General features: G+C 41.7%; 1 protein-coding gene across 1 annotated transcript; it reads left to right on the top strand.

Annotated features, from left to right (window-relative positions):
* The first annotated feature begins 452 nt into the window (after positions 1-452).
* Positions 453-20,877, top strand: LOC141790066 (uncharacterized). Its single transcript, XM_074669696.1, has 13 exons — positions 453-484; positions 1,161-1,248; positions 8,953-9,228; positions 9,368-9,470; positions 9,568-9,671; positions 9,766-10,038; positions 10,178-10,271; positions 10,439-10,506; positions 10,606-10,827; positions 10,920-11,054; positions 11,142-11,204; positions 11,326-11,394; positions 11,497-20,877. Exons 4-13 carry the CDS (start codon positions 9,368-9,370, stop codon positions 19,693-19,695), a joined length of 9,330 nt encoding a protein of 3,109 aa, XP_074525797.1. The 5' UTR covers positions 453-484; positions 1,161-1,248; positions 8,953-9,228; the 3' UTR covers positions 19,696-20,877.
* Positions 20,878-26,058: the final 5,181 nt, after the last annotated feature.

Raw genomic sequence — 26,058 nt, 5'->3', positions numbered from 1 at the left:
AACACCGGTCAGATGCAGACACAGATAGAAACGTTCTCTAGTATCAGTGGGACATCCTGGGATGTATACAGTAGATTTTACAACTTTTACCATTCTGTCTAACAAATACTGAATTTGGGGCAAAGTAGCAGACACTACTACTGTCGTACGCGGTTTGTAAAACATCCGCGGGGATCAATGGAGCGGCGGGGGATGACGTCACGCGACCTGTCAACAGTATACGGTCTGGGAGGACAGCTGATCTCACCAAAACACGAGCGGATGCAGAGGAAGATATGAGTCTGTTTCTCTGTCGGTCGGTCAACTTATTGTACACAGCTGCTTTGCTCCAGCACATGGGAGGAGGGAGAGGATTCACCGTATCCCCAGAGATCCCGCAAGATGACATGAAGTGGATTAGACTGATTGAAACAGGGGACAAGCCAGGAGAGAGCGCTTACGTCGGGAGCTCTCAAACAACGGATTCCGTCTGTGGTTTGAACAGGTACGGTAAATTAAAGTTTCTAGGCTTCAGTACTGTTTATTTTACTACCTGTCATCTTAGTTATCAGCAGTATTTTTGAACGTGAAAGGCAAGTTGGACCGTGTAGCTAACAGAAGCTAACAGAAGCTAAACGTCTGTTGCTCACTTAGCTACAAGCAATTTATTGTAGAAAAGGGGTGGGAAATATAATTGTGGTGTAATGCAAGACTATACAAGCTTCTGCATTTAAAGGGAGATTATCAGTCTACATATCATAAAGATGCGCACGTATTTTGCTGCATTTATCTGCATTCATTGAGACGAGTTGGCATTTTTAAACAATAAATTCAACCTGGTAGCAGCATCAAAATGTACGGTTGTTTCGTGGTGAGTTACCAGAGATTGTACTTCACAACAGAGGCAACGTTGATCAAGTTTTAACGGCTACCGAGCAACCCAGTATTTTGGAGTTAATCGCGACCGTATAACTGGTGACTCTTGGACAAATACTGTAGATGTGGTGCTTTGTTATTCGTTATAGCTGACTCTAAAGACGTTAAAAACACTACAGTTGCGTTAAATGCATGATTAAACGATTCGGTTATGTGCAATTACGTTTTGTGTGGTATCATTCAATGTCAATGTGATTAGAATGCACAGCTAATGGTAGCATTCTCTGCTGCCTCTTCTGCCGAAGGGGGATGTACGTCAGAGTGACGTGAGGTACCAGCGGGGTATAAAACGATCGCTCTGGCGTCGTCTCGTTCTTCTCACAGACTCTGGAGGTAAGACCCATTTCGTTGTCTCTTAATTTGATGTAAGCATATGTTGTGTTGAACCTGAGCAATGTTAAACGTGATTTAAGGTGAAATGAAAGAACGCTATCATGTATAAGTAAGATTTTGCTGCTCTGCGGTGAGATTTAAAACTTTCTAGAAGCTTCTGTGAGGTGTGTTTTCTGAACTACTTTGATAGTGAAACGATGTTAGCCTTCCTATCAAATAAGATATACATAATCAAGATAGTGTGATACATTTTTGGCGCATTTTGAGTACATTTTGATGACTTTTTATCAGCATTTGTGGGTGGTGCTTCAATGCAAGACGTATGCTAATGTTATGGAAATCTCAGCCTTTGTTCTGTTAGCCCGCTAGCGCGGCCTGCTCCGTGTGTGGTTTTGTGTCCTGTTGAGAGAAATGCTCTGTAGTCTTTACTCCAAAGACGATAATTGTCCTAAATTAAATAAGTTTTATATATGTAAGATATTATGTTACATTTGTGGTGAATTTGAAGAACATTTTGATGACTTTTAGTTAGCATTTGTGGTTGGTGCTCCGACGCTAAACGTATGCTAATGTTATTGAAATCTCAGCCTTTGTGCGTGTTAGCCCGCTAGCGAGGCCTGCTCCGTGTGTGGTTTTGTGTCCTGTTGAGAGAAATGCTCGGTAGTCTTTGCTCCAAAGACGATAATTGTCCTAAATTAAACAAGTTTTATATATGGTAGATATTATGTTACATTTGTGGTGAATTTGAAGAACATTTTGATGACTTTTAGTTAGCATTTGTAGTTGGTGCTCCGACGCTAAACCTATGCTAATGTTATGGAAATCTCAGCCTTTGATCGGCATTCAGCCCTTTGTGTTAGCACGCTAGCTACTCTGTGCTGTCTTTTGTGTCATGTTAACACATACTCGATGAACTTCGATCATGGTGCAGTGGTTACCCTTTAAACAAATAAAATATATATATTGATGAAAGAATTGTACATTTTTGGTACATTTTGAATACATTTTGATGGCTTTTACTCGGTTGGCAAAAGTTGTGTGCATACATATGCTAATGTAAGCTCGGCCTTTGTTCAATAATTGCTTTGTGTTAGCCACGTTAGCATGCTCTGTTATATTTAGACAAATGCTTGATATTCCTAAACCCAAGTACAATAATTTGCTTCTAAACTAATCAAATATATGAATTTTAGATGCTATGAAACATTTTTGGTGCATTTTGGAGAGTATTGCTTGGTGTGATATTTGCTTTGTGGGTTTAGCTTTAATAATGCTGTGTCATAGCTACTAGTTAGCCACCATGGTGTGCCAGCCTCGGCCTGCTCAGTGCTTGGTTTTGTTTAATATTGAAAGAAATGCTAGAAAGTCTCCCCTTAACATAATTAAGATATATATCTAAGATACTTTGGTACTTTTTTGGTGAATTTAACAAGATTTTTATGAGTTTTACTTGGTTGGTTGGTGTGTTGCTTTTCTGTAATACTGAGAGAAATGCTTGTTACCTCCAAGTACAATGATTGGCTTCTAAATAAATTAAATATATGTATTTTAGACATTATGAAACATTTTTGGTGCATTTTGAAAACATTTTGAAGATTATTACTTGGTGTGATATGTGCTTAAAGATTGTAGATATGGCTATGCAGTGTCCTTATTCAGTGAACAGAGGTCATAAATAGGACTGTTGCTCTTAGGGTAAGAGGATATGGGCTCTGAATTTCAACATTCAGCATTTGTGTTTAGAGAATGATGACAGCATGCTGTTTTTGTGGCTTTAATATTCCTGTAGTGTTGTAGTCTTGTTTAACAGTAGGAAAAATGTTTTTAAGAGTGAACACAGGATATTGAAATATGAAATAACAAGTTGATATTAATATAAATTATTAATGATAGTAGTAATAAACTAATAAATGAATATTCAATGATTTGTCACCATGGAAACCTTCTTCTTTGTTGGGCCTGTTTACTTTCAAATTTGTGAAATTATTTGTCACAAGGATTTGAGCTTAGGCTTCTGGAACTCTTGACAGAGGTTCCAAATAGAAGTGGAACTGTCAGAGGGCAGGCTAGGGCTCTGTTTATTTACATTCAAACTTAAATTTTTTAAATGTGGAAGTATTGTCTTCTTTGTCCTGCTTTTTCACATTTTTATTCAGTGAACAGAGGTCATTAATAGGACTGTTGCCCTTAGAGTTAGAGGTTATGGGCTCTGAAATTCAACATTCAGCATTTGTGTTTAGAAAATGACAGCATGCTGTTTTTGTGGCTTTTTTTCTCCTACCATAATCTTGATTACTCTTAAATAGTATTGATTAGCTGTGTGATCTTATGCTCTCCTGTGCTTTTTATTGGGGGCATTTTGAATACATTTTGAAGATTATTACTTGGTGTGATATGTGCTTTAAGGTTTTAGATATAGCTGCGCTGTGTCAGCCTTTTTTTTCTGTGAAAGCTACTTGTTAGCCACGTTAGCTGTAGCTTTTTTCTCCTTGTTTGGGTAATGCTGAGAGAAAAGACTTATTGTGTGAGTGTGTGTGTGAGGTTTTTCTGCCTTTGTTTTAAATCTTAGCTTGAGCTGTTGATCAGTTGTGTATCCGTCCTGGGTAGCAGGCCAGAGCATACTGGCATTTCGTGAGGGTTAAAGATCCATAATGTGTGTGTGTGATTTTATTGATTGTTTGGGTCTTCTAAAGTTGTGCTTTGTGGCATTCCTGGCATGATCTTATTGTGTAGATGACATGTGCATGGATTTTTTGTGGCTCTTTATCATATTAATCTTGATTACTCTGAAATAGTATCGATTTGAAAATTTCTTTGCTGTGTGATCTTATACTGTCCTGTGCTTTTTTTTGTGCATTTTGAATATTATTACTTGGTGTGATATGTGCTTAAGGGTTTTAGATATAGCTGCGCTGTGTCAGACTTTTTTTTCTGTAAAAGCTACTTGTTAGCCATGTTACCTATATATTTTTGCTCTTTTTTGGGTAGTTCTGATAAAAGATACATTTTGATTACATGTGCATGCATTTTTGATGGCTTTTTTTCTTCTACTATAATCTTGATTACTCTTTAATGGTATTGATTTGCAAATTTCTTGGCTGTGTGATCTTACGCTCCTCTGTGCTTTTGATTGGTGCATTTTATAAAACATTTTGAAGATCTTTAGTAAGTGTGATATGTGCTTTTAGGTTTAAGACAAAGCTATGATGGGTCTGCCTTTTTCCCTGTGTTAGCTTCTTGTAAGCCACGTTAGCTGGAGCTTTTGGCTGTTTTTTTAAGTCATGCTGAGAGAAAAGACTTATTGTGTGAGTGTGTGTGTGAGGTTTGTCTGCTTTTGTTTTAAATCTTAGCTTGAGCTGTTGATCAGTTGTGTATCTGTCCTGGTTAGCAGGCCAGAGCTTACTGGCATTTTGTTGAAGTTTTGATCCATGATGTGTGAGTGATTAAAGTGATTGTTTAGGACTTTTAAAGTTGTGTTTTGTGGCATTCCTGGCAAGATCTTAATGTGTCAATTAAATTGGCATTTTTGATGGCTAATTATTCTCTGACAATAATCTTGATTACTCTTTAATGGTATTGTTTGAAGATTCCTTAGCTGTGTGCTCTACTGTACTCTCCTGAGCTTTTTTGGTGCATCTTGAATTCATTTTGAAGAATATTACTTGGTGTGATATGTGCTTAAAGGTTTTAGATAAAGCTGTGCTGCTTCAGCCTTTTTTTCCTGTGAAAGCTACTTTTTAGCCACGTTAGCTGTAGCTTTTTGCTCCTTTTTTGGGTCATGCTGAGAGAAAAGACTTTTTGTGTGAGTGTGTGTGTGTGTTAGAGGTTTGTCTGCCTATGTTGTTGTTAATCCAAGTTCAAGCTGTTAATCAGTTGTGTATCTGTCCTGGTTAGCAGGCCAGAGCTGACTGGCATTTTGTGAGGGTTATAGATCCATAATGTGTGAGTGATTAAAGTTATTGTTTGGGACTTTTAAAGTTGTGTTTTGTGGCATTCCTGGCATGATGTTAATCTACAGATTACATTTGCATGCTTTTTTGATGGCTTTTTTCTCCTACCATAATCTTGCCTACTCTGAAAAGGAATTGATTTGGAGATTCCTTAGCTGTGTGCTCTTCAGTACTCTCCTGTGCTATTTGGTGCATTTTAAATATATGTTGAAGTTTTTTACTTGGTGTGATATGTGCTTTAAGGTTTTAGATATAGCTATTCCACGCAAGCCTTTTTCCATGTGATAGCTACTTGTTAGCCACGTTAGCTGTAGTTTTTGCTCCTTTTTTGGGTCATGCTGAGAGAAAAGACTTATTGTGTGAGTGTGTGTGTGTGGGGTTTTTCTGCCTTTGTTTTAAATGTTAATTTCAGCTGTTGATCAGTTGTGTATCTGTCCTGGTTAGCAGGCCAGAGCTGACTGGCATTTTGTGAGGGTTAAAGATCCATAATGTGTGAGTGATTGAAGTTGTTGTTTGGGTCCTTGAAAGTTGTGCTTTGTGGCATTCCTGGCAAGATCTTAATGTGTAGATTACATTTGCATGCATTTTTTGTGGCTTTTTATACCTCACAATAATCTTGATTACTCTGAAATAGTACTGATTTGAAAATTTCTTTGCTGTGTGATCTTATACTGTCCTGTGCTTTTTTTTGTGCATTTTGAATATTATTACTTGGTGTGATATGTGCTTTAAGGTTATAGATATAGCTGCGCTGTGTCAGACTTTTTTTTCTGTGAAAGCTACTTGTTAGTCATGTTACCTATATATTTTTGCTCTTTTTTGGGTAGTTCTGATAAAAGATACATTTTGATTACATGTACATGCATTTTTTGATGGCTTTTTTTCTTCTACTATAATCTTGATTACTCTTTAATGGTATTGATTTGCAAATTTCTTGGCTGTGTGATCTTATGCTCTCCTGTGTTTTTATTGGGGCATTTTGAATACATATTGAATATTATTACTAAGTATGATGTGTGCTTTTAGGTTTGAGACAAAGCTATGATGTGTCTGCCTTTTTCCCTGTGTTAGCTTCTTGTAAGCCACGTTAGCTGTAGCTTTTTGCTCCTTGTTTGGGTCATGCTGAGGGAAAAGACTTATTGTGTGATTGTGTGTGTGAGGTTTTTCTGCCTTTGTTTTAAATCTTAGCTTGAGCTGTTGATCAGATGTGTATCTGTCCTGGTTAGCAGGCCAGAGCTTACTGGCATTTTGTTGAAGTTTTGATCCATGATGTGTGAGTGATTAAAGTGATTGTTTAGGACTTTTAAAGTTGTGTTTTGTGGCATTCCTGGCTTGATCTTAATGTGTAGATTAAATTGGCATTTTTGATGGCTTTTTATTTTCCTACAATTATCTTGATTACTCTTTAATGGTATTGTTGAAGATTCCTTAGCTGTGTGCTCTACTGTACTCTCCTGAGCTTTTTTGGTGCATCTTGAATTCATTTTGAAGAATATTACTTGGTGTGATATGTGCTTTAAGGTTTTAGATATAGCTATGCTGCTTCAGCCTTTTTTTCTGTGAAAGCTACTTGTTAGCCATGTTAGCTGTAGCTTTTTGCTCCTTTTTTGGGTCATGCTGAGAGAAAAGACTTATTGTGTGTGTGAGGTTTGTCTGCCTATGTTGTTGTTTGTCCAAGTTGTTGATTAGTTGTGTATCTGTCCTGGTTAGCAGGCCAGAGCTGACTGGCATTTTGTGAGGGTTATAGATCCATAATGTGTGAGTGATTAAAGTTATTGTTTGGGACTTTTAAAGTTGTGTTTTGTTGCATTCCTGGCATGCTTATAATGTGTAGATTACATGTGCATGCATTTTTGATGGTCTTTTTCTCCTACTATAATCTTGCTTACTCTTAAATGGAATTGATTTGAAGATTTCCTAAATGTGTGCTCTTCAGTACTCTCCTGTGCTTTTTGGTGCATTTTAAATATATGTTGAAGTTTTTTACTTGGTGTGATATGTGCTTTAAGGTTTTAGATAAAGCTATTCCACGCCAGCCTTTTTCCCTGTGATAGCTACTTGTTGGCCAAATTATGTAGCTTGTTCATCTTAGTTTAAGCTGTTAACCAGTTGTGTATCTGTCCTGGTTAGCAGGCCAGAGCTCACTGGCATTTTGTAAGGGTTAAATCCATTATGTGTGAGTGATGAAAGTGATTGTTTGGGTGCTTTAATGTTGTGTTTTGTGGCTTTTTATTCTCCCACTATAATCTTGCTTACTTTTAAAGGGTAGTGATATGCAAATTTCTTGGCTGTGTGATATTATGCTCTATTGTGCTTTTTAATGCATTTTGAATACATTTTGAAGATTATGACCTGGTTTGATATTTGCTTTCAGGCTGTAGATATAGCTATACTATGGTGGCTTTTTTTTCTGTGAAAGCCACTTGTTAGCCACATTATGTGGCTTGTTCATCTTAGTTTAAGCTGTTAATCTGTTGTGTGTTTGGTCTGGTAAGCAGGCCAGAGCTTACTGGCATTTTTTGAGGGTTAAAGATCCATAATGTGTGAGTGATAAAAGTGATTGTTTAGGTCCTTTAACGTTGTGTTTTGTGGGATACCTGGCATGATCTAAATGTGTAGATAAGGTTTGCATGCATTTTTTGTGCCTTTTTTTCCCCCAAAAATTATCTTGATTACTCTTAAATGGTATTTGAAAATTCCTTGGCTGTGTGCTCCAATGCTCTCCTGTGCTTTGTTGATGCATTTTAAATATATATGTTGAAAAACTATTACTTGGTGTGATATGTGCTTTAAGGTTGTAGATATAGCTACGCTGTGTCGGCCTTTTTTCCTGTGTTAGCTACTTGTCAGCCACATTATGTAGCTCTTCCTCTTTTTGGGTATTTCTGATAAAAAATATATTGTTTATATTGTTTGAGACTGTGTGTGAGGTTTGTCTTCCAATGTTGTTCATATTAGTTTAAGCTGTTAATCAGTTGTGTATCTGTCCTGGTAAGCAGGCCAGATCTTACTGGCATTTTGTGAGGGTTAAAAATACATCATGTGTGAGTGATTGAAGTGCTTGTTTTGGTCCTTTAAAGTTGTGTTTTGTGGCATTCCTGGCTTGATCTAAATGTGTAGACTAGATTGGCATTTTTTGTAGCTTTTTATTTTCCCACAATAAACTTGCTTAATCCTCAGTGGTATTGATTTGCAAAATTCTCAGCTGCATGATCTTATTCTCTCCTGTGCTTTTTTGCTGCATTTTGAATACATTTTGAAGATTATTACTTGGTTTGATATGTGCTTTGAAGTTATAGCTATGCTGTTTCAGCCTTTTTTTTTCTGTGAAAGCTTCTTGATAGCAACATTAGCTGTATCTTTTTGCTCCTTTTTTGCTGAGAGAAAAGACTTATTGTTGTGTGAGAGAATGTGTGAGGTTTGTCTGCCAATGTTTTAATCTTAGTTTAAGCTGTTAATCAGTTGTGTATCTGTCCTGGTTAGCAGGCCTGAGCTTAGTGACATTTTGTGAGGGTTAAAGATCCATGTGTGAGTGAATAAAGTGATCGTTAAGGACATTTTAAAGTTGTGTTGTGTGGTTTTCCTGGCATGATCTTAATGTATAGATTACATGTGCATGCATTTTTGTGGCTTTTTTCCTTCAGTACTCTCCTGTGCTTTTTGGTGCATGTTTTAATACATTTTGCATACACTTTTTGTTGCTTTTTTTCTCCTACAATTATCTTGATTACTCTTAAATGGTATTAATTTGCAGATTCCTTGGCTGTGTGATTTGCTTCCCTGTGCTCACCTGTGCTTTGGAGACTGACTGCGACTGAGACTGCTGCATTTCTGCGATCTTTTGATCCAGGACACACACATCTTGACACTTATACATCTCTTTAAACCGACACACACCTAGAGTAACTGCTAATCTGCACACACTTTAATTGATTTTATACACATTCACTCAAGCAGACACACACAGACACACACAGTCACACACTCACACACTCACACACACAGACACACACACTTGCCCTCAGCCAAGGTGAGTTAAAACATTTCTACATTGTAATGTTAGGTGAAGCGTTGCTATTTGAAGTCTTGTGAGTATGATTGGCACAGATTGACTGGTGTTTTCTCTGTGAGTGTGGACTCACGAATTTCTCTTTAATCTTCCTGTTCAGATGCCTAGAGCGAAAGGCCATCGGAGGGCGTTGGCCTTGAAGAGGAAGAGGGCAGAGGACCACCCCTGGACTGCCCTCGAGCCTGTCCCCGAGTTCGTTGCTCGTATGTGTCAAACTTTCATTTCAGAATGTTCACTGATATGGTTTGGATGTAATGTCCCTTAATAATGTTCTGACAAACTTCAATGTCCATTAAACAGGGCGCGGTACCGGATACCGCCACCGAACGCGGAGATGGCCAACCTCTGCACTGACCCACCGGAGCCGCAAGTTGGTCACTCCAGCGCATCGTCCGGACCAGAAGGTATGATTTTTGTTTAATTCATCGAAAAATTGCAGCGAGTAAGGTGTCTGTTGGTAGGTTTCTCTGTTGTTAAAGAACGTCTGTGTTGTTGCAGCTGGTGTTCGTCGTTGGAGACTCCCACCTCCGGGCCATGGTGGACGGCTTCGTGCCCATGCCGGTAGGTTCTCTGTCCTTTGCTTTTCTGTCTGTTCCAGGTGCATCGGCAGCCGAGCTGAGGACAGAGGCCCTGCACGCAGACGTCCCGTGGACCCCCGACGCCGTCTGCGTGCTCGCCCCGAGCAACAACCTCACGGCCAGCCGGACGGTTGGCGAGGCAGCGTTGGACTTCGGTGCTCTCCTGACCTCCATCGCCAGCCGCTGGCCCAAGGTGTGTGTTTGTTTCATGTTTTTGTTGTTAATCGTTTGGTTTTGTGTCAGCAAAGCTGTTGTGAGCAGCCTTTGTATTGTCATGCACTTATTTTAGAGACATGAATGTGATCTGCTGACAAAGGTTTTTTTTCTGTAAGGTGTTCGTGCTGGACTTCCCTCCACGCCTGAACATCCACCCGGGCCTGCAGTTGGCGCTGCGTCAGGAATTCCACCGAGTCGCAGCACGCATGGGTACGTTTCAATGGAGTTTTTCTGCAAAATCTGAGATTTGAGAATTTCATATGTGCTAAAAAACTGACGGCATGCATGGATGAACATTTACATGTAAATGCATGCGTTAATGTTTACTTCAAGTATTTAAGTATTTTTTTGTGTGTGGTTTGTGACACTTATTTCAGGTTTCCCTTACGTGTCTGTGGCTGAGCACCTCCCCCTCCATCGGTTGGAGCTGTGGTGCCCCGACGGCGTAAGTATTGTCCTAATTTTTACAAGACACTTTATGTGACGCTAAAGAAAACATACAACTAACAAGGTGAAATGTCTGCTGTGTCTGACTGTTTTTCAGGTGCACCTCAGCGACACCGATGGGACCCCTGTGCTGGTGGATCTGCTGTGGAACGCTGCTGTCCAGCAGCTGACCCAGCGTCCGCCCTCGCCCACGCCCACGGTGTCCCGCCGGACATCGCCGCGTGCCACGGTGTCTCCCAGGCTAGTTGTGACAGGTCACCTCCCCGTGACCCGTCATAGCGACCCCTGGGAGTGGACTGTGGTTGGAAAGGAGGACAAGGTAAAGTGTTTTTCTGATTGAGTGTGTAGAAGTTTGTGCAAAGCCTGCATGTGAAGTTTTTTTTAAAACAATGTTTGTTTTTTGTTTTGAAGGCCGGAACACCTGCTGTGGTTCGGCCTGTCATCCCGCCCAACCCTGTGTGGTTCAGCGGTGACATGTTGGATGCTATGGAGAAGGTCAGTCCTTCTTCTGGCTCCGGCTGCATCGCTGAGCCACCAGCTGGCCAGGTAAAGTGCACACAAGCCATATGACCAAATAGTTGATAACACAAGTGGTAAACAGCTGTTATAAAAGGTTTGTTTTTCTTCCTCTAGGCTTCGCGTGCGAAGCGTCGGCCACGAGGTGTTGCCAGGAAGCGCAGTGGAGGGAAGCGGCAGGTTTGTTTTTTTTATTTTGTGCTGGTTTTGAAGAGTGACCAATGCGGTGTGATATATGTTTTGATAAGAGTTGCATCTTGATATATTTTATTTTTTTTCCATGTTTTCCTGTTCTTTATAGGTGGCGGCAACACCTTCACCTGCCCAGGAGACCGTGTCTGCCTCCGGCCCCAGTCCAGTCCAGCGCCAGGTGCGTTTTTGTCTAAACATATTAGGTGACTTATTGTTTTTACACCTGCATTTTTCCCTCTGGTTTGTCATGCAGTTAAACGGAATTTTTGATTTGTGTCAGGCGGAGGCAGCAACCCAGGAGTCCGTGGTCCCGGAGGTCATCGTGGAGGAGACATCGCTGGAGTCCGAGGTCGTCGCGGAGGAGGTGGCTGCGCCGTGCCCTGCTGTCGCCGAGGGAACCCAGAGGCCACGGAAGATCAGCAAAGCTAAGGACCACTTTTTTTCTTCTGCTTGTGTTTCTGATGCTGGGTTAGATTGTGACAGTAGTGATGTAGCAGCAGAGGCTAGCAGAGCTGGGAGGCCAGTCAGGGTTGTGCGCGGGTCGTTTCATCAGGCTGACGAGCGCTTTTTTTACGGAGGACAGCAGTGTATGGCTATAGCTTTGGTCAGCTTAGCCAAACACACGCTGAGCAGTATTTTTTCCTGGGACAGACGTCAGCTTGATCGCGCGGTGATTTGCGGCGACGAGTTGTACAGTAATTTGCGCGATCGAGGCATCTTCAACCACGCGACAAATCTGCTCTCTGTCCCAGATTTGCCTCAGCGGTTGATGATCGATGATGCCGTGGTTCGCTTTGTTTTTGGCGACTCGGCATTCGGGGATGTCGGCGTGACCGAGGGTGAACACATCGACAGCGGTGTGTTCATCAGTTTGCGTGACGCACTGAACAGGATCTTCGGTCAGTACCACACATGTCTTCTGACGATGTGTGGCAACACTTCTGCCATCATCTGTGAGGATGGACGGTTCGCTGTGGTGGACAGTCACTCACGGGGTAACGAGGGCTTGTTACACTTTAACGGTACAAGCGTGGTTTTGCATTTTGCGTGCCTGGATAACCTGCACCACTACATCTGTCGCTTGGCCGACAGTCTCAGTTCGAGGGAGAAGCTCTTTGAACTGTGTGGCATCTCTGTCCATGTGGGTGCAAGTCCAGTGCTGCCTGGTGTTTCTGTGGAGGGTAGGGTCACAGGGGTGACTGCTGCTCCAGCACCAGAGTGTAGTGTTGTGTCTGAGCGTTGTGTCAGTTCAGATGTTAGTCCAGCACTGTCAGGCATTTCTTTGCGGTCTTATGCCAGTGTGTTGAGCGGCGGCTCACCGGCAGGACCGAGCGTTACCGGTGGCAGTAAGTGGGGCATTTCTTCTGACACTTGTTGGTCGAAGAAATCAAGGCGATCCGGCTTTCGTTTTAGGTACGATGAAGATTTCCCTCCGCTTGGTCTTAGTGCTTATGCAGATGTCAGTCCAGTGCTGTCTGGTGTTTCCGTGGAGAGGCGGGTCACTGAGGTGAACACTGAGGTGAACACTGCTCCAACACCAGAGTCTAGTGTAGTCAGTGAGGGCAGGTTGAGCGATGTGGCTTCTGAAGGCAGTTGCGAGCCTGAGGTTTGTGTTAGTCTTGATGCCAGTCCAGCATTGTCAGGAGTGTCTTTAGCTAGTGAAGTTAGCAGTGTCTCAGCAGCAGAGAAGTGTAGGATTTCTTCTGGCCCTCGTGTGTCAAAGAAATCCAAGCGCTTTGATGTTGGTGAGGCTAATTTAGATGTAGAGTTTGTAGAGACTGTTAAAAATGCAGAGCTAGTTTTCCGTCCTCTCAGTGATGATGTCTGCAAGGCTGTGTGCAGTAGCTTTAACTTGGAGTTTGTGAAGATCGGTGGACCGGCATCCACGCGTGTTGGATTGTTAGGGGTTCCATGCAGAAATGAGAGGATCGTGGCTGATGGTAACTGCTTCTTCAGAGCCATCTCTCAGGCTACGAGTGGTTCTCAGAAGCACCATCGTAGGGTTAGGCTTGCCGTTTGTAAACATCTCCAGCGGAACGCTAGTCATTATTCTAGTTTGATTAGGAGTGAGTACTCTTCAGTTTCTGAGTACATTCAGCAGTCCAGGATGGCAAGTGTAAATTCTTGGGCCACAGAGGTGGAAATTCAGGCTACAGCAGATATGTTAGGCGTAAGTGTTTGTACGTTTTATGATGGTCGTTGGCTTAAGTACAGCTGTAGCAGTAGGTGTTTGTCGGCAGAGTGCATTTATTTAGAGAATATCTCAGGGAACCATTTTGAGAATGTGGTTTGTGTTTATGAGCCTGGACTGCAGAGTTGTTATGGTTATTGTAAAGTCAGTGAGGCTTCAGGTTACAGCTTTAGGGCTCGATGTCAGGAAGGTGTTGTTGGTAGGGAGGAAACAGCACTTTGGTGCAGTGAGAGTTTTGAAGTGTCAGATTTTGGTTTAGATAACGACGATGTAAAGGAGGTTAGGAAAGCAGAGCCAGGTAGGCGGTCTGTATCATCCCGGTATATCAGGCGTAAAGAGTGGGCACAGAAAATCAAAACAGAGTTGCTTAGGGAGAAACGTTTGAAGAGGTTAAGAGAGACTTATCAGAAAAATGTGAATTATAGGGAACAGAAAAAGGTCAAGAGTGTTGAAAAGTATAGTGAAGATGAGTCACACAGAGAGAGGGTTAAAGATTTGAGTGTAGGCAAGTATAGAGAGAGTGCTGAGCATAGAGATAGGGTTAAAGCCAAGCTAAGGGCACAATATAGGGGCAGTGCTGAGCATAGGGAGAAAGTTATAGACAGGATTCTGGCTAAATACAGGGGTAGTGAGGAGCAAAGGGAGAAAGTTATAGACAGGATTATGGTTAAATACAGGGATAGTGAGGAGCGTAGGGAGAAAGTCAAAGCTAGGAGTAGAAAATTTAGTAAGAGTCAGTATGGTAGTTTAAAGCACAGGCAGAAAGTTATTGGTCGTGTTAGGCTGAGCAGGAAACAGAGGTTAGAGCAGTCAAAAGAGTTTGGTTTTGTTATGAATCAGTTTTTAGAGCAGGTTAAAGATGGACCTGATTTTGTCTGCTGCGTTTGTCACAGGTTGTTGTTTAGAAATCAGGTCGTAAGTTGTGATAGGGACACTTACAGCAGAACCAGCAGAACAGCTGAACTTGCTGAGGAGTGTATGAGTGAGTGTTTCCTGCACCACTGTAGTGATGAGTGTGTTGTGCCATGTCAATTGGCAGTTTCTCGAGGTCAGCTCTGGATTTGTCACTCCTGTCAGGCTAAGATTAGTAAAGGTGAGATGCCAGCTGAATGCTGGATCAATAACCTGGAGCTGGATCCCATTCCTCCTGAACTGGGATGCTTGAATAGTTTAGAGCAGCATTTAATCGCGTTGCATATTCCGTTTATGAAAATGTTGGCACTGCCGAAAGGGGGGCAGAATGGAGTACATGGACCTGTGACATGTGTTCCAGCCGACATTGTGCAGTCGACTCGTGTGTTGCCCCGGTCCAGTATGGAGGGGTCGTTAGTGCAGGTTAAGCTGAAGCGTAAACTGACATACAAAGGGTATTACGAGTATCAGTTTGTAGATACTTTGCGTGTAAGACAGGCGCTAGATTATTTAAAGAGGACCAATGCCCTTTATGCAGATATAGAGTTTAATGAGGACTGGGTTAATGAGTTTTGTAGGATAGAGGATGAAGAGAGGGAAGAGTCAGAGTCCAGTGAAGATGAGGCTGTTGTAGATCAGGACATTGTAGGACAAGGTGTTGTTGAGCATGGTGGTGTTAGTGCTCAGGGAGCTGATCAGGTTAGAGCGAAGGCAGAGTTTCTTGAGGAAGATGTAGAGGAAGCTTCAGACATAATACAAGATGAAATGTTACATGACAGGCAGCAGCACTGCATGTTTCAGGACACTTGTCTTATGCCTGTTGATATTGGTCAGGAAGCATTAGATCAGTATTTTGAGGATATAGTTAATATTGCGCCTGCAGAGGGAAATTGTCCGGTGAAGATGCTTTCTGACCAAACGAATGAGGCGAAATGTTTTCCAGTGTTGTTTCCTCGGGGTAATAAGACCTTTCACGACACGCGATGCGCTCACCTGTCGCTTACGCGTTATTTTAACAATAGGATTATGCATGCGGACGGTCGTTTTGCGCGTAATGTAGAGTACATATTTTTTGCGCAGTACATGTCGGAGTTGGATCAGGTAGTGTCAAATGTTTCTGTGGCGTTGCGTAAGGGTAAAGTAGGTCAGAGGTCTCAGCGAATCACTCAGGGTATGTTAAAGGATGAGGAGGCTTTGAAGCAGTTGTTAGAGTTTGATGATGGGTTTAAGTTCCTGAGACCAATTAGGGGGACTCCGGCATTTTGGCAGACTGTTCAGAAGGAAGTTATGGCTTGCGTTCGTCAGTTAGGGATCCCAACGTGGTTTTGTTCATTTTCGTCTGCTGATATGCGCTGGCAGAATCTGCTGACCAGCATCCTGAGGCAGGAAGGCAGATCGCAGACGGTAGAGGATTTGGAGTGGGCAGACAGATGTCAGTTGTTGCGTCGTAATCCGGTGACGGCTGCGAGAATGTTTGATTACAGATGGCATTGTTTTTTGAAAGCAGTTCTCATGTCTCCCGCTGAACCAATTGGCAAAATCGCCGATCACTTTCATAGGGTGGAGTTTCAGCAGCGCGGTTCTCCTCATGTTCACTGTTTGTTTTGGATCGAGGGCGCCCCCAAAATTGGTACGAACACAGATGAGGAGGTAGTTGCATTTATAGATAAATACGTCTCGTGCGAGTTGCCCTCTGACGATGACACATTATTGGACATCGTGACATCGGTTCAAACACACTCCAAACGACACGCTAAGACTTGTAGAAAGTCAAAGAAGAGCAAATGTCGTTTCAATTTCCCAAAACCAGCTACGAAGCGGACATTTATTTGTCACAAGAAAGAGTGCAAATGTGGCGGGAAAGATGCATATAGCACAGAGGAGAGATCTGCTTCAAAAAACATGCCAATCTGTAAGTGTTTTGACGACGACAACGAGATGCCCAAAGAAACAGCGGAGGCAATTTTAACTGCTGTGAAGAAAGCGTTTGAAAATGAGGTGCCTCCTGCGTCTGTCAATGAGTTGTTTGCGAGTTTGGGTATCAATCAGGAGATTTACGAGCAGGCGTATCGGCGTTTAGAGAAGAAGACTAAGGTAGTGTATAGGAGAGAGGTAAACAGCGTTTGGGTGAACCAGTATAGTAAGAAGTTGTTGAAGTGCTGGAACGCCAACATGGACCTCAGCTTTGTCACTGACGCCTACGCAGTCGTCATTTACATCATTTCATACATTACGAAGTCAGAGAGAGAAATTGGCCTTTTATTGAGCAATGCCCAAAAAGAAGCTTCCCAACAAGGAAATCTCTCTGCTAGAGAAAGCTTGAAGAAGCTGGGGAGTGTATATTTACACCACAGAGACGTCTGCGCCCAGGAGGCAGTGTATAGGCTAACGTCCATGCACCTGAGAGAGTGTTCCCGAAAGGTTGTCTTTGTGCCGACAGGGAGCAACATAGTCAAAATGAGTTTACCTCTCAGTGTTTTGCAGGAGAGGGCGTCATCACATGATCTTCGCTCGGATGACATGTGGATGACTAGCATAGTGGACAGGTTCAAGAACAGGCCCGACGACGACGTGTTTAGTGACATGTGTATGGCGACGTTTGCATCTGAGTATCGTGTTCTCCCCAGCACTCAAAAATCAGAAAATGCTATTAAACTGAAAAATAATTTGGGCTTCATTCTGAGGAGAACACGATCTCAGTTTGCCGTGGTTCGGTACATGCGTTTTAACCTAGAGAAGCAGGAGGAGGCTCATTTCCAGAGTCTGTTGCAGTTGTTCCTTCCTTATAGAACTGACTCTGAGCTCAAACCTGAGGGCTTTGAGTTCTTTAGTCAGTTCTATGAGGAAGGGGAGGTCAGATTTAGGGACGGCTCCGTGCACTCGGTGCAGGCCGTGGTCGAGGAGAATAGGGCCAAATTTGAGTTTGATTGTCCGGATTTGGAGCGAGCTCAGGAGATTGCTGAGCTGCTCGGCGGGGTAGATGAGGATGTGTGGGGAGAGTTGTGTCCTGAGCAGGAAGCTGAACGCATCGAGTGTTTAGAGGAGAGGAGGCAGCAGCAGGCAGAGGAGATAGAGGGAGAGCAGCTAGTTGAAGGTTTAGAGAATATTCCAGATTTGATGGGTGCTGCTAGACAGGTTGTTAGGTTAGAGAAGAACAGAAACACCATGTCTCGTAGTGAGGGTTTGTGTTTGGTCAGGTCTCTGAATGAGACACAGCTAGCTGTTTTCTACAGGGTGAGACATTGGTGTTTGCAGAAGGTGATGGGCAAAAACCCAGAGCCTCTGCAGGTGTTTGTGACAGGTGGAGCAGGAACGGGGAAGAGTCATTTAATCAGGGCCATTCAGTATGAGGCAGGGAGGCTGCTGTCAGCACTATGTCATCAACCAGACGATGTCACAGTTTTGTTAACTGCTCCTACGGGCATCGCTGCATACAATTTAAATGCAGCCACAATTCATCACACATTCGGCATTGGAACACATGCTAGTTTACCTTACACCCCTTTAGGTGAAGATAAACTAAACTCGCTCAGAGCTGAATTGGGTCACCTCCAAATTCTAATCATTGATGAAATCAGTATGGTTGATCACATTCTGCTGGCTTATGTCCATGGTAGGTTGAGGCAGATTAGACAGACAGGCGACTTTTCCCCTTTTGGCGGTGTGAGCGTCATAGCCGTTGGTGACTTCTATCAGTTGCCTCCTGTTAAAGGGAAGCCTCTGTATAGCAGTCCCATCGGGGTGGATCTGTGGTGTAACTTTAGCGTAGTGGAGCTCACAACGGTAGTCAGGCAAAAGGATAGCGTGTTTGCAGAGTTGTTGAACAGGTTGAGAGTGCGTTCCAAGGACACGCCCCTGTTAGAAACGGACGTCCAAATTTTAGAGTCACGCGAGACAGGCGAGGAGAGCTCAGCCTTGCACATTTTCCCGACAAATATGCAAGTAGCTGAGCACAATCTGGAGCAGCTCTTTGCCTCGTGTCCTGATTATGTCACTATTGATGCTCAGGACTACCAAAACAGTAGTAAAACAGGCAAATTGGAAAAAATGGCTGGGCATCATAGAGCAGCATCAGACACGTGTTTGCAAGAGCGGCTGTGTTTAGCGAGGAACGCGCGCGTCATGCTTTGTAAGAATGTAGATGTCGGGGATGGTCTGGTCAATGGAGCATGTGGCACAGTCACTCACATTGAATTTAAAAATGTGAGTGACAAGTTTCCTCAAACAGTTTATGTTAAATTTGATGATCCTAGAATTGGCTCACAGAGGAGGAAACAGCGTGTGCATGCAGCAGTAGAATGCAGAGATTCTACTGCTATTGATCCAGAGCAGGAGAAGGCCACAAAGTGGGGGGGTTTGCGTGTTCAGTTTCCTCTTAGGTTAGCGTGGGCGTGTACAGTACACAAAGTTCAGGGGTTGACGGTGGACCAGGCCGTGGTCTGTTTTAAGAAGGTTTTTGCACCCGGGCAGGCGTATGTAGCACTTAGTCGAGTCAGGGCTTTGTCGGGACTGATCATCAGGGATTTTAATGAGAAGGCCATTTTCAGCAAGACTGCCATCAGGGAGGCACTGGAGGGCATGCCTCCATTTTTGATTGGACAGCAGAAACCTTCATCAGATGCACCCAGTTTCTCTGTGTATCTGATGAACATTCAAAGTTTAAGCCGGCACTTGGTGGATCTGGTGTCTTGCACGCAGCATTTACAGCCTAACTGTATTGCTGTCACAGAAACGTGGCTCACTGCACAGTCCTCATTGGACAGTGTCCAAATTGAAGGTTACACTTTCCACAGTCGTCCTCGTGGTGTGTGTTACAGCAGCAGCAGCAGTCACGCCAAATTGTTAGAGCTTCAGCAGCTAGAACATGGTGGAGTTGGTTTGTACAGTGAAGACCAATTGGACTGTGACGTTCTGCAGGTACCCGATTTGAATCTGGAGTGTTTGGTGTGCCTGTTTCCAAAAGTAAACGTAGTTTTGGCAGTGATCTATTGTCCACCATGTTACCCAAATTTAGTACTGAAAGAAAATCTGGGGAAGTTACTTGATTGGTTAAATCCAATCAGTAACACAATTGTAGTGATGGGAGATTTTAATGAAAACATCCTGAAAACCTCATCCATTTGTAAATTCATGGGCACAAAAGGTTTTATGCAGCATGTAACACAGGAAACCACTGAGAAGGGGACTTTGATTGATCACGTGTATGTTAAAACAGCACAGTACGATGTGGAATGTGCAGTGATGCCCACGTACTTCAGTGATCATGAAGGAATTCTGTGTAGTTTTAGAGTTAAAGATGATCAGGGGCAGGTAGATGTTAGTGTAGGTGAGTTAGAGGAGCTTTTCAGTGCTGAGTTTAGTCTAGATGATGATTAGTGTGGTTGGTTTGGCAAAGGAGGCACACAAAGGATTCACAGTGGCAGTGTGAGTTCTTTGTCTGAGTCAAACACAGCTACATCGCTCTGCCATGGTGCAAATATTGGTATTTTGGCATTAATTGTGTTTACCTGTGGGGTATAAAGAGGAAACTGGACTAAGCCATAAAACTGCTGCATTAACAACGCAACATACTACACACCAGAGTCTGCCCACTCACAAAGTGAACGCCATGTTTGGTTTTAGTGGTTTATTGTGCTTGTGTTCTGTATTTGTATATTTATTGTATTTATATATTTATAAATGTATTTATTTATGGTAAGGTTTTAGAGTTGTAGGTATTTGTCGTAAATTTTGTAGTTGTAATTAGTAATAATGATGTAATGGTTAACAAGATAATCATGTGACGGAGTGAAAGAGGAGGGGTTTTTTTAAATGTTGATCATGTATGCAGGCGTTTCAGATGATCATGTATGCTATAGTTGTTAGTGTCTTTAGCTGCTAGTCTTTGCTTGCTGCTCATTCACTGTCAGCTTCTTCATGTTTGAAAGTGTAAATATGTGTTATTGAGTTTGTTTTAGTTTAGTTGTGTTAAATCTTCATAAGTTCACTTGCAACAGTTCAGATGAAAACTGTTTATTTGTGAACATGAAGTAAGAGCAAATCTGTTGTGGTACCAAAAGGCTCAGACTCCCCATTCTGCATGCCTGACTGCCAGGACAGGACAGCTTTAAAAAAGAAATGGTTATTATTGTTATTGATGTCATTTTCCATGTTTCCTCCTCTTTGTGTCTTTCAGTCTTGTGTTTTCTCTCTCTCTGTCCCTCTGAAACGTATTACAATATTCTGGTCATGTAAATCTGTGTTTACAGTTAGCTTAGCTTACAGTGCACATACTGTGATGATTTTGTTCTTAAAATGAATCTTTGTGTCTCTGAGGTAAACTGCCTGGTGGAAGGTGCTGCAGTGATCCCCAGCCTCCTCACCAGCAATGAGCTGTAGATGTGGATGAAGCAGCAAGAGACTTTTTGATTCACAGCAACACATGTATTTGTTTTTTCATCAGCCTAAGTAGTTTAGATGAACTGTAGTCACAGTATTTATGTCCATGACATTAAAATGTTAAAAGTTAGAATTAAAAAATTGAAGATATCTTAATGTTAGTTTGACAGCAAAGAAAGAATGAACGTCTTGATTTGTAATTAGTGTTGCATGAATTGTAAAATAAAATTATCATTTTATTAATTTTTGTGTTGAGTAACTTTTTCATATTCAAAAGAGAAATCACAAGTAAAATGTATAGACACGATTAAAGTATGTGGAAATTCATTTGAGCAAGAAAGCAGACATTTTAATTTGAATCTGTTTTTCAAAATAAATCATATAATGCTAAACATCAGTGTTTTCTGTCATGCTGTTAATAGTCAAAATGTTTCCATGTAGTGTGATAAACAAAGGTGAGTGATGACTGTTCTCCTGGTTTACAGTGTAATGTAGGTGAGTCAAACTTTAAAGTGTCAGCTTAGTGAGGATGAGAGGCTGAGATTTGACTGTCTTGGTCCCACACCAGTCACCCAGATGTGAGTTCATTAAAAACAATTCTGTTAATGTAGTGTAGTTGAAAATTTAAAAGTTATTGATGACTTGGGTATAGAAAAAATGATGTTACTTGTTGAGTGTATTTTTGATAAGTAAGATTAAACTTTTATAAGTGGTGATCTTTTCAATGTAAAGTTGTAGGCATAGGCTACAAAGTGGTGAAAGCGTGATTGATGTGATGAGGTCAAGCAGACAAATGTGTTTGATTTGAAATGAGAATTGCCCATTCATTCAATCCCCTCACAAACCAACATGTGTGTTATACATCTGTCCTTGCAGCCTTGTAGAAAAAAAAAAGACTGAATCTAGAGACAAAAAACTTCATTTCAATAGGTTTAGTGAGTGTTAGATTCCAATTCCAAAGTGTTTTTGTTTATGAAAAGTGTGTGTGCATTCACATGCTAGATCAAAATTCAGTAGAGACCCTGTGACTTTGTGAAATTGACACTGATGTGTGAAGCTGCAGCTGTGAGCAGTACGTGGACTTAAAAACCGAATCTGTGCAAAAATGGGATTTTTTTTTGTTGGAAATTTTCTCGGGAACCCATGAATGTAAATTTTTTTTAGGGCAGGGTCTAGTCTGTCATGTGAGCGAATTTCAAGCCGAAAGCACTTATGGTTTTGGAGGAGATAATTTTGGGATGTCAGGGTGACAGCGTATGATTTTTTTGTGTCAATGAGACAAACATTTTGACGTTGGATTGATGTCTGTACAACATTCCTACTGGAAACTACGAATGTTTAAGTATGCCTAGTTGACATTAGAGGAAATTATGGGATGTTGGGGGTCATACATGTATTATATATAATACATTTATAATGTGTGTGCGTGAAAAACATAGCATTTTCCCAGATGTAGTTAGTCACATAAGCAGCTGCACTGAACTCCAAATGAGTTTGTGATATGATCACACAACTGTTGCAGAGCTAGAAGGATTAAAAGAAAAGTTAAAGAAAGAGTGCTGAGAGATTGCACATTATTTACCAAGTGTGTCCACAAAAAAGTGGAAGCAGTGTTGGATGAATTTTGATGCCCTCACAGGTCTGTCATACCTGTTTTACCTCCACAATTGGGTTTCATCTCTTTCTCGCCCTCTTAGTGCTTTGACAGTTGATACAATGTATTATTTCCTCTGCTAAGTCATGTGATGACCAGCTGCATGAATCTCCTAATCAGTGTGTGACATCATCACAGAAATGCAGCAGCCCGGGGAAGGATCAAATTTCCAAAATGAAGAAACTTCATGTAGGTCAGAATGTTGACTTAATCTGTGTACAAATAAATATTTTTGTAGGAAATCTTGTCAGGAATCATTCATGGCATTTTCAGAGCTGCACGACTTTGACTTCCTTGGGGCTATTGCTGGTCCCCCTTGCCCGTACTGCTGTCTGTCATAACGTGTGTCTCAATGAGACAAACGTTTTGGCGTTGGTTTCATCTCTCTACGACATTCCTAGCCCCAGTTAGGGCTGTTTTGCTGTGCATAGGTGGAAGTGAGCCTTGTGGTTCTGAGAGAATATTATGGGATACCGGGGAGTCAGTTGATACCATGGCAACGTATCCTCTGCTATGCTGAATGACATCACCTGCTGCATGCTTGGAATTCTAATTAGCGTGACACCAGTGTAACTAGGGGCTGGAGGGAGAGTTTATCAGCCATCTAATATAAAGAAATCCTTACAGAGTCCACAATTTTACCCCAATCTGTGTCAAAAATATCATGTTGATAGGAATTTTTGTCAGGAATCCATTTTTGGCATTTTTAAAGCTGTACGAGTTTTACTTTTTTCTCTAGAAGCACAAATGCGTCACAAGACAGATGGAAGAGTGCTGGAAATGGATTTTTTATTTATGAGAAACGTCCAAACTACTTGTCCTGTAGGTCACAATGTTGGCTTAATCTGTGTAAAAATATCATATGGTTGTAGGGAATTTTGTCAGGAATCCAACCATGTAATTTTTAAAGCTCTATGACTTTTAGTTTTTTGTCTAGAGGCCCAAATGCGGCACTAGTAGAATGTGTGTTTTGACCTGAAATCTTTTCTCCTCATCTGCTAACATGGAGAAATCCTAAATCGGCCAAAAGCGGTCGGCGACTTTGAGGGCTCACCATTCAAAAACCGGGCCCGAAATAACAACTTCCTTCACAACTTTTGGAGAGCAGGGTCTAGTCTGTCATGTGATGGTAGTCTCAAACCTGTACCATTTTTGGTTTCAGAGGAGAAAATTTTTGCAGAAAGGGTTAAAAAAAAAATTTTTTAATTTTGTGAGGCAAATAGCCGGCTTCCTGTTGGAGATAGGTCCAGGGTAGCAGCGTATGATTTTTGCGTCTCGATGACACGAGCATTTTGGTGTTGGTTTCATCTCTCTACGACATTCCTAGCCCGAGCTAGGGCTCTTAGCGTGTGCCTAGGTGGCGCTATTGAGCTTATTATGGGATGTAGGGGGTCATGTTTGGTATCAAATTGCAATTTCACGCGATCCTGATGTGTGTGCCAATTTTGGTGAGTTTTTGAGCATGTTTAGGGGGTCAAATTAGCGTTCATTGACGGGGCGGAATAATAAGAAAAAAAAAGAAACGGACGAAATACAATAGTGCCCTCGGCCTTCGGCCGAGGGCACCTTCTAGCTCTTGCTAGAAGGTGCCCTGGCTCAGGCCGAGGACCCTAAAAAGAAACGCAGCAGGAACAATAGTGTCCTCCGCCTTCGGCGGAGGACACCTTCTAGCCCTGCTAGAAGGTGCCCTCTGCTCAGGCCGAGGACCCTAAAAATAGATAATGTGTATATTCCCTTGGGTCAATACACTGTATACAGTAAATTGAATCATACAAAGGCTTTTGTATGTTTTCGGGCTTTGTGTTGGGTATTTTCCAGGTGGTGAAATCAGGTTCATATAAATGTCAGGAGATAATTTCTGGCATGTTGATGTTAGTGGAACCCTTCTTTTTTATGCTTTTATGAATCAATGCCGAGTCCAACTCTTTTTAATTTTAAGTCACATCCTACAATTTTCTGGTCTGGTTTTTTTTAATGCCACTCTCTGCAATGTTAAGTGAGTCTTAAGCCACTCAGTCTGACTGAGAGGAGATGTGCCCCTGAGGGAAAGTGAGGTAAACACATACCCTCTAAGTTTATTTTAAGCTAATTTAGAACATTTTCAGTTGTCCCTGACGACAGACAGATGTCTCCCTGAAAGTGAAGCCAAAACTTTCAGAGCCCCCTCTAGTGACAGGCTGCTGTATCAATTTTAAAACCCATCTTCTCCATTTTAACATTTGAAACATGCATCAAACCTGATATTACATGTGAAATACATCTAACTGTAACACACGTCAAAGCAGTTGGTACTTGTGTTGATTTTTGTGGAAGTTATTTTTTTTTTTTAGTATGTTACTTTGATAAGTTATTTGATGTCATGATTGGCACTTCTGTTGGTTATCAAGCAGTATTCTTGAGGGATCTTTTGTAGGTATCATTCCTGGAATCGATGCTTCTGCGTCAAGATACCTCACCAGTGCAAAGTACTGTATCCCAGCTGTGTTTTGGCTTCAGATTTTTTGCAACAAAAGGACATGGGGGTGTGGCGTCTGCATTTAAATACAGTCAGTGCTTAATTTGAGACTCCAGACCATTCAAGAAATTTACATACTAAGCATTTTTAAAGGTATGAAGTTCACAAAAAGTGCTTTGTTCCCAGCACTATAATTTGATCATGTACTTCACTACTTAATCATGAACACAAATCTTAGAAGATACATGACTCAAGTGCATGCAAAGAAAAGTTGATGCTTGGCACTCTACATAAAAAGTAATGTAACACATGGTTATTATTATTATTTTTCTTTTTAACACCGGACTTTGTCATAATACCGCTGCACTACTCAGCATAGTCAAACAATCCTTTAATGAATTCATCCCCCAAAAGGGCAGCGTGTGACCATGAGGAAGTCAACAACACAGCCGCCACATCAAAGGCCACATGATGGAAGACAGCACATCCCTGAAAACAAAAACAGAGCAATACATCTAGATACACATGTTTACATATTGACACATACGCAATCTCAGAGGATCAGTGCTCCCTCAAATCCCCCTGGGATGTTTTTCCCAGCATGAGGCTGTGGCTGAACTGCCCCCCTTAAGGATTTATGTGTGTGCGTGTCAGTCTAAGAGTGTGTTCATGTGTATGGCAGATTTTGGAAAAAGATAGAGAAATGTGTTTTTGAGCAGGCAGTTTTAAACATGCATAAGTATGGGTAAGGAGATCATATTAACAGTGTAAGTTACAAACTACTTGAGCTTTTGTCTTACTTTTAAGTCGTTCCTACTGAGGGAACATTGTGTTTCTTTCATTTTCTTTCATGCGTTTTCTATTTCCCTTTCACTTCTTTGTTTTATTTTTTAACCTCTTCCCAAAAGGCAGGTGTAAATTTATCTTTTCCTGCACCTACAGTACCTCTGCCACCCACTTACACACATGCATCATTCAAGTTTTTACAGATTTAAACCTCTTCCCACTTCTATAGTCCTTTTTTTCAGCCACCTCCTCCTCTTTGCTCCAGTTATTTTTGATATTCAAGAATTATTACATTTCTGTGCCTCAATCACTCTCTTTCTTCTTCTCTAGTTTCTCATCTTTTCTTCTTTAACACTGTAATTTATCTTTCACACCCACTCTGTTTTTATTTACTTCAACCTCTGCACCCTTCATAACCAGGAATATGCTGGTAATAAATAGCAGAAGGAATTTAGGCATTTACTAA

This window comes from Halichoeres trimaculatus, unplaced genomic scaffold (assembly GCF_033239565.1).
Source record: "Halichoeres trimaculatus isolate MK-OKI-2021-1 unplaced genomic scaffold, fHalTri1.1 fHalTri1_scaffold_5, whole genome shotgun sequence".
Taxonomy (NCBI): Eukaryota; Metazoa; Chordata; class Actinopteri; order Labriformes; family Labridae; genus Halichoeres; species Halichoeres trimaculatus.
The sequence above is the reverse complement of the archived record's forward strand: the minus strand, read 5'-3'. Positions and strand labels throughout refer to the sequence as shown.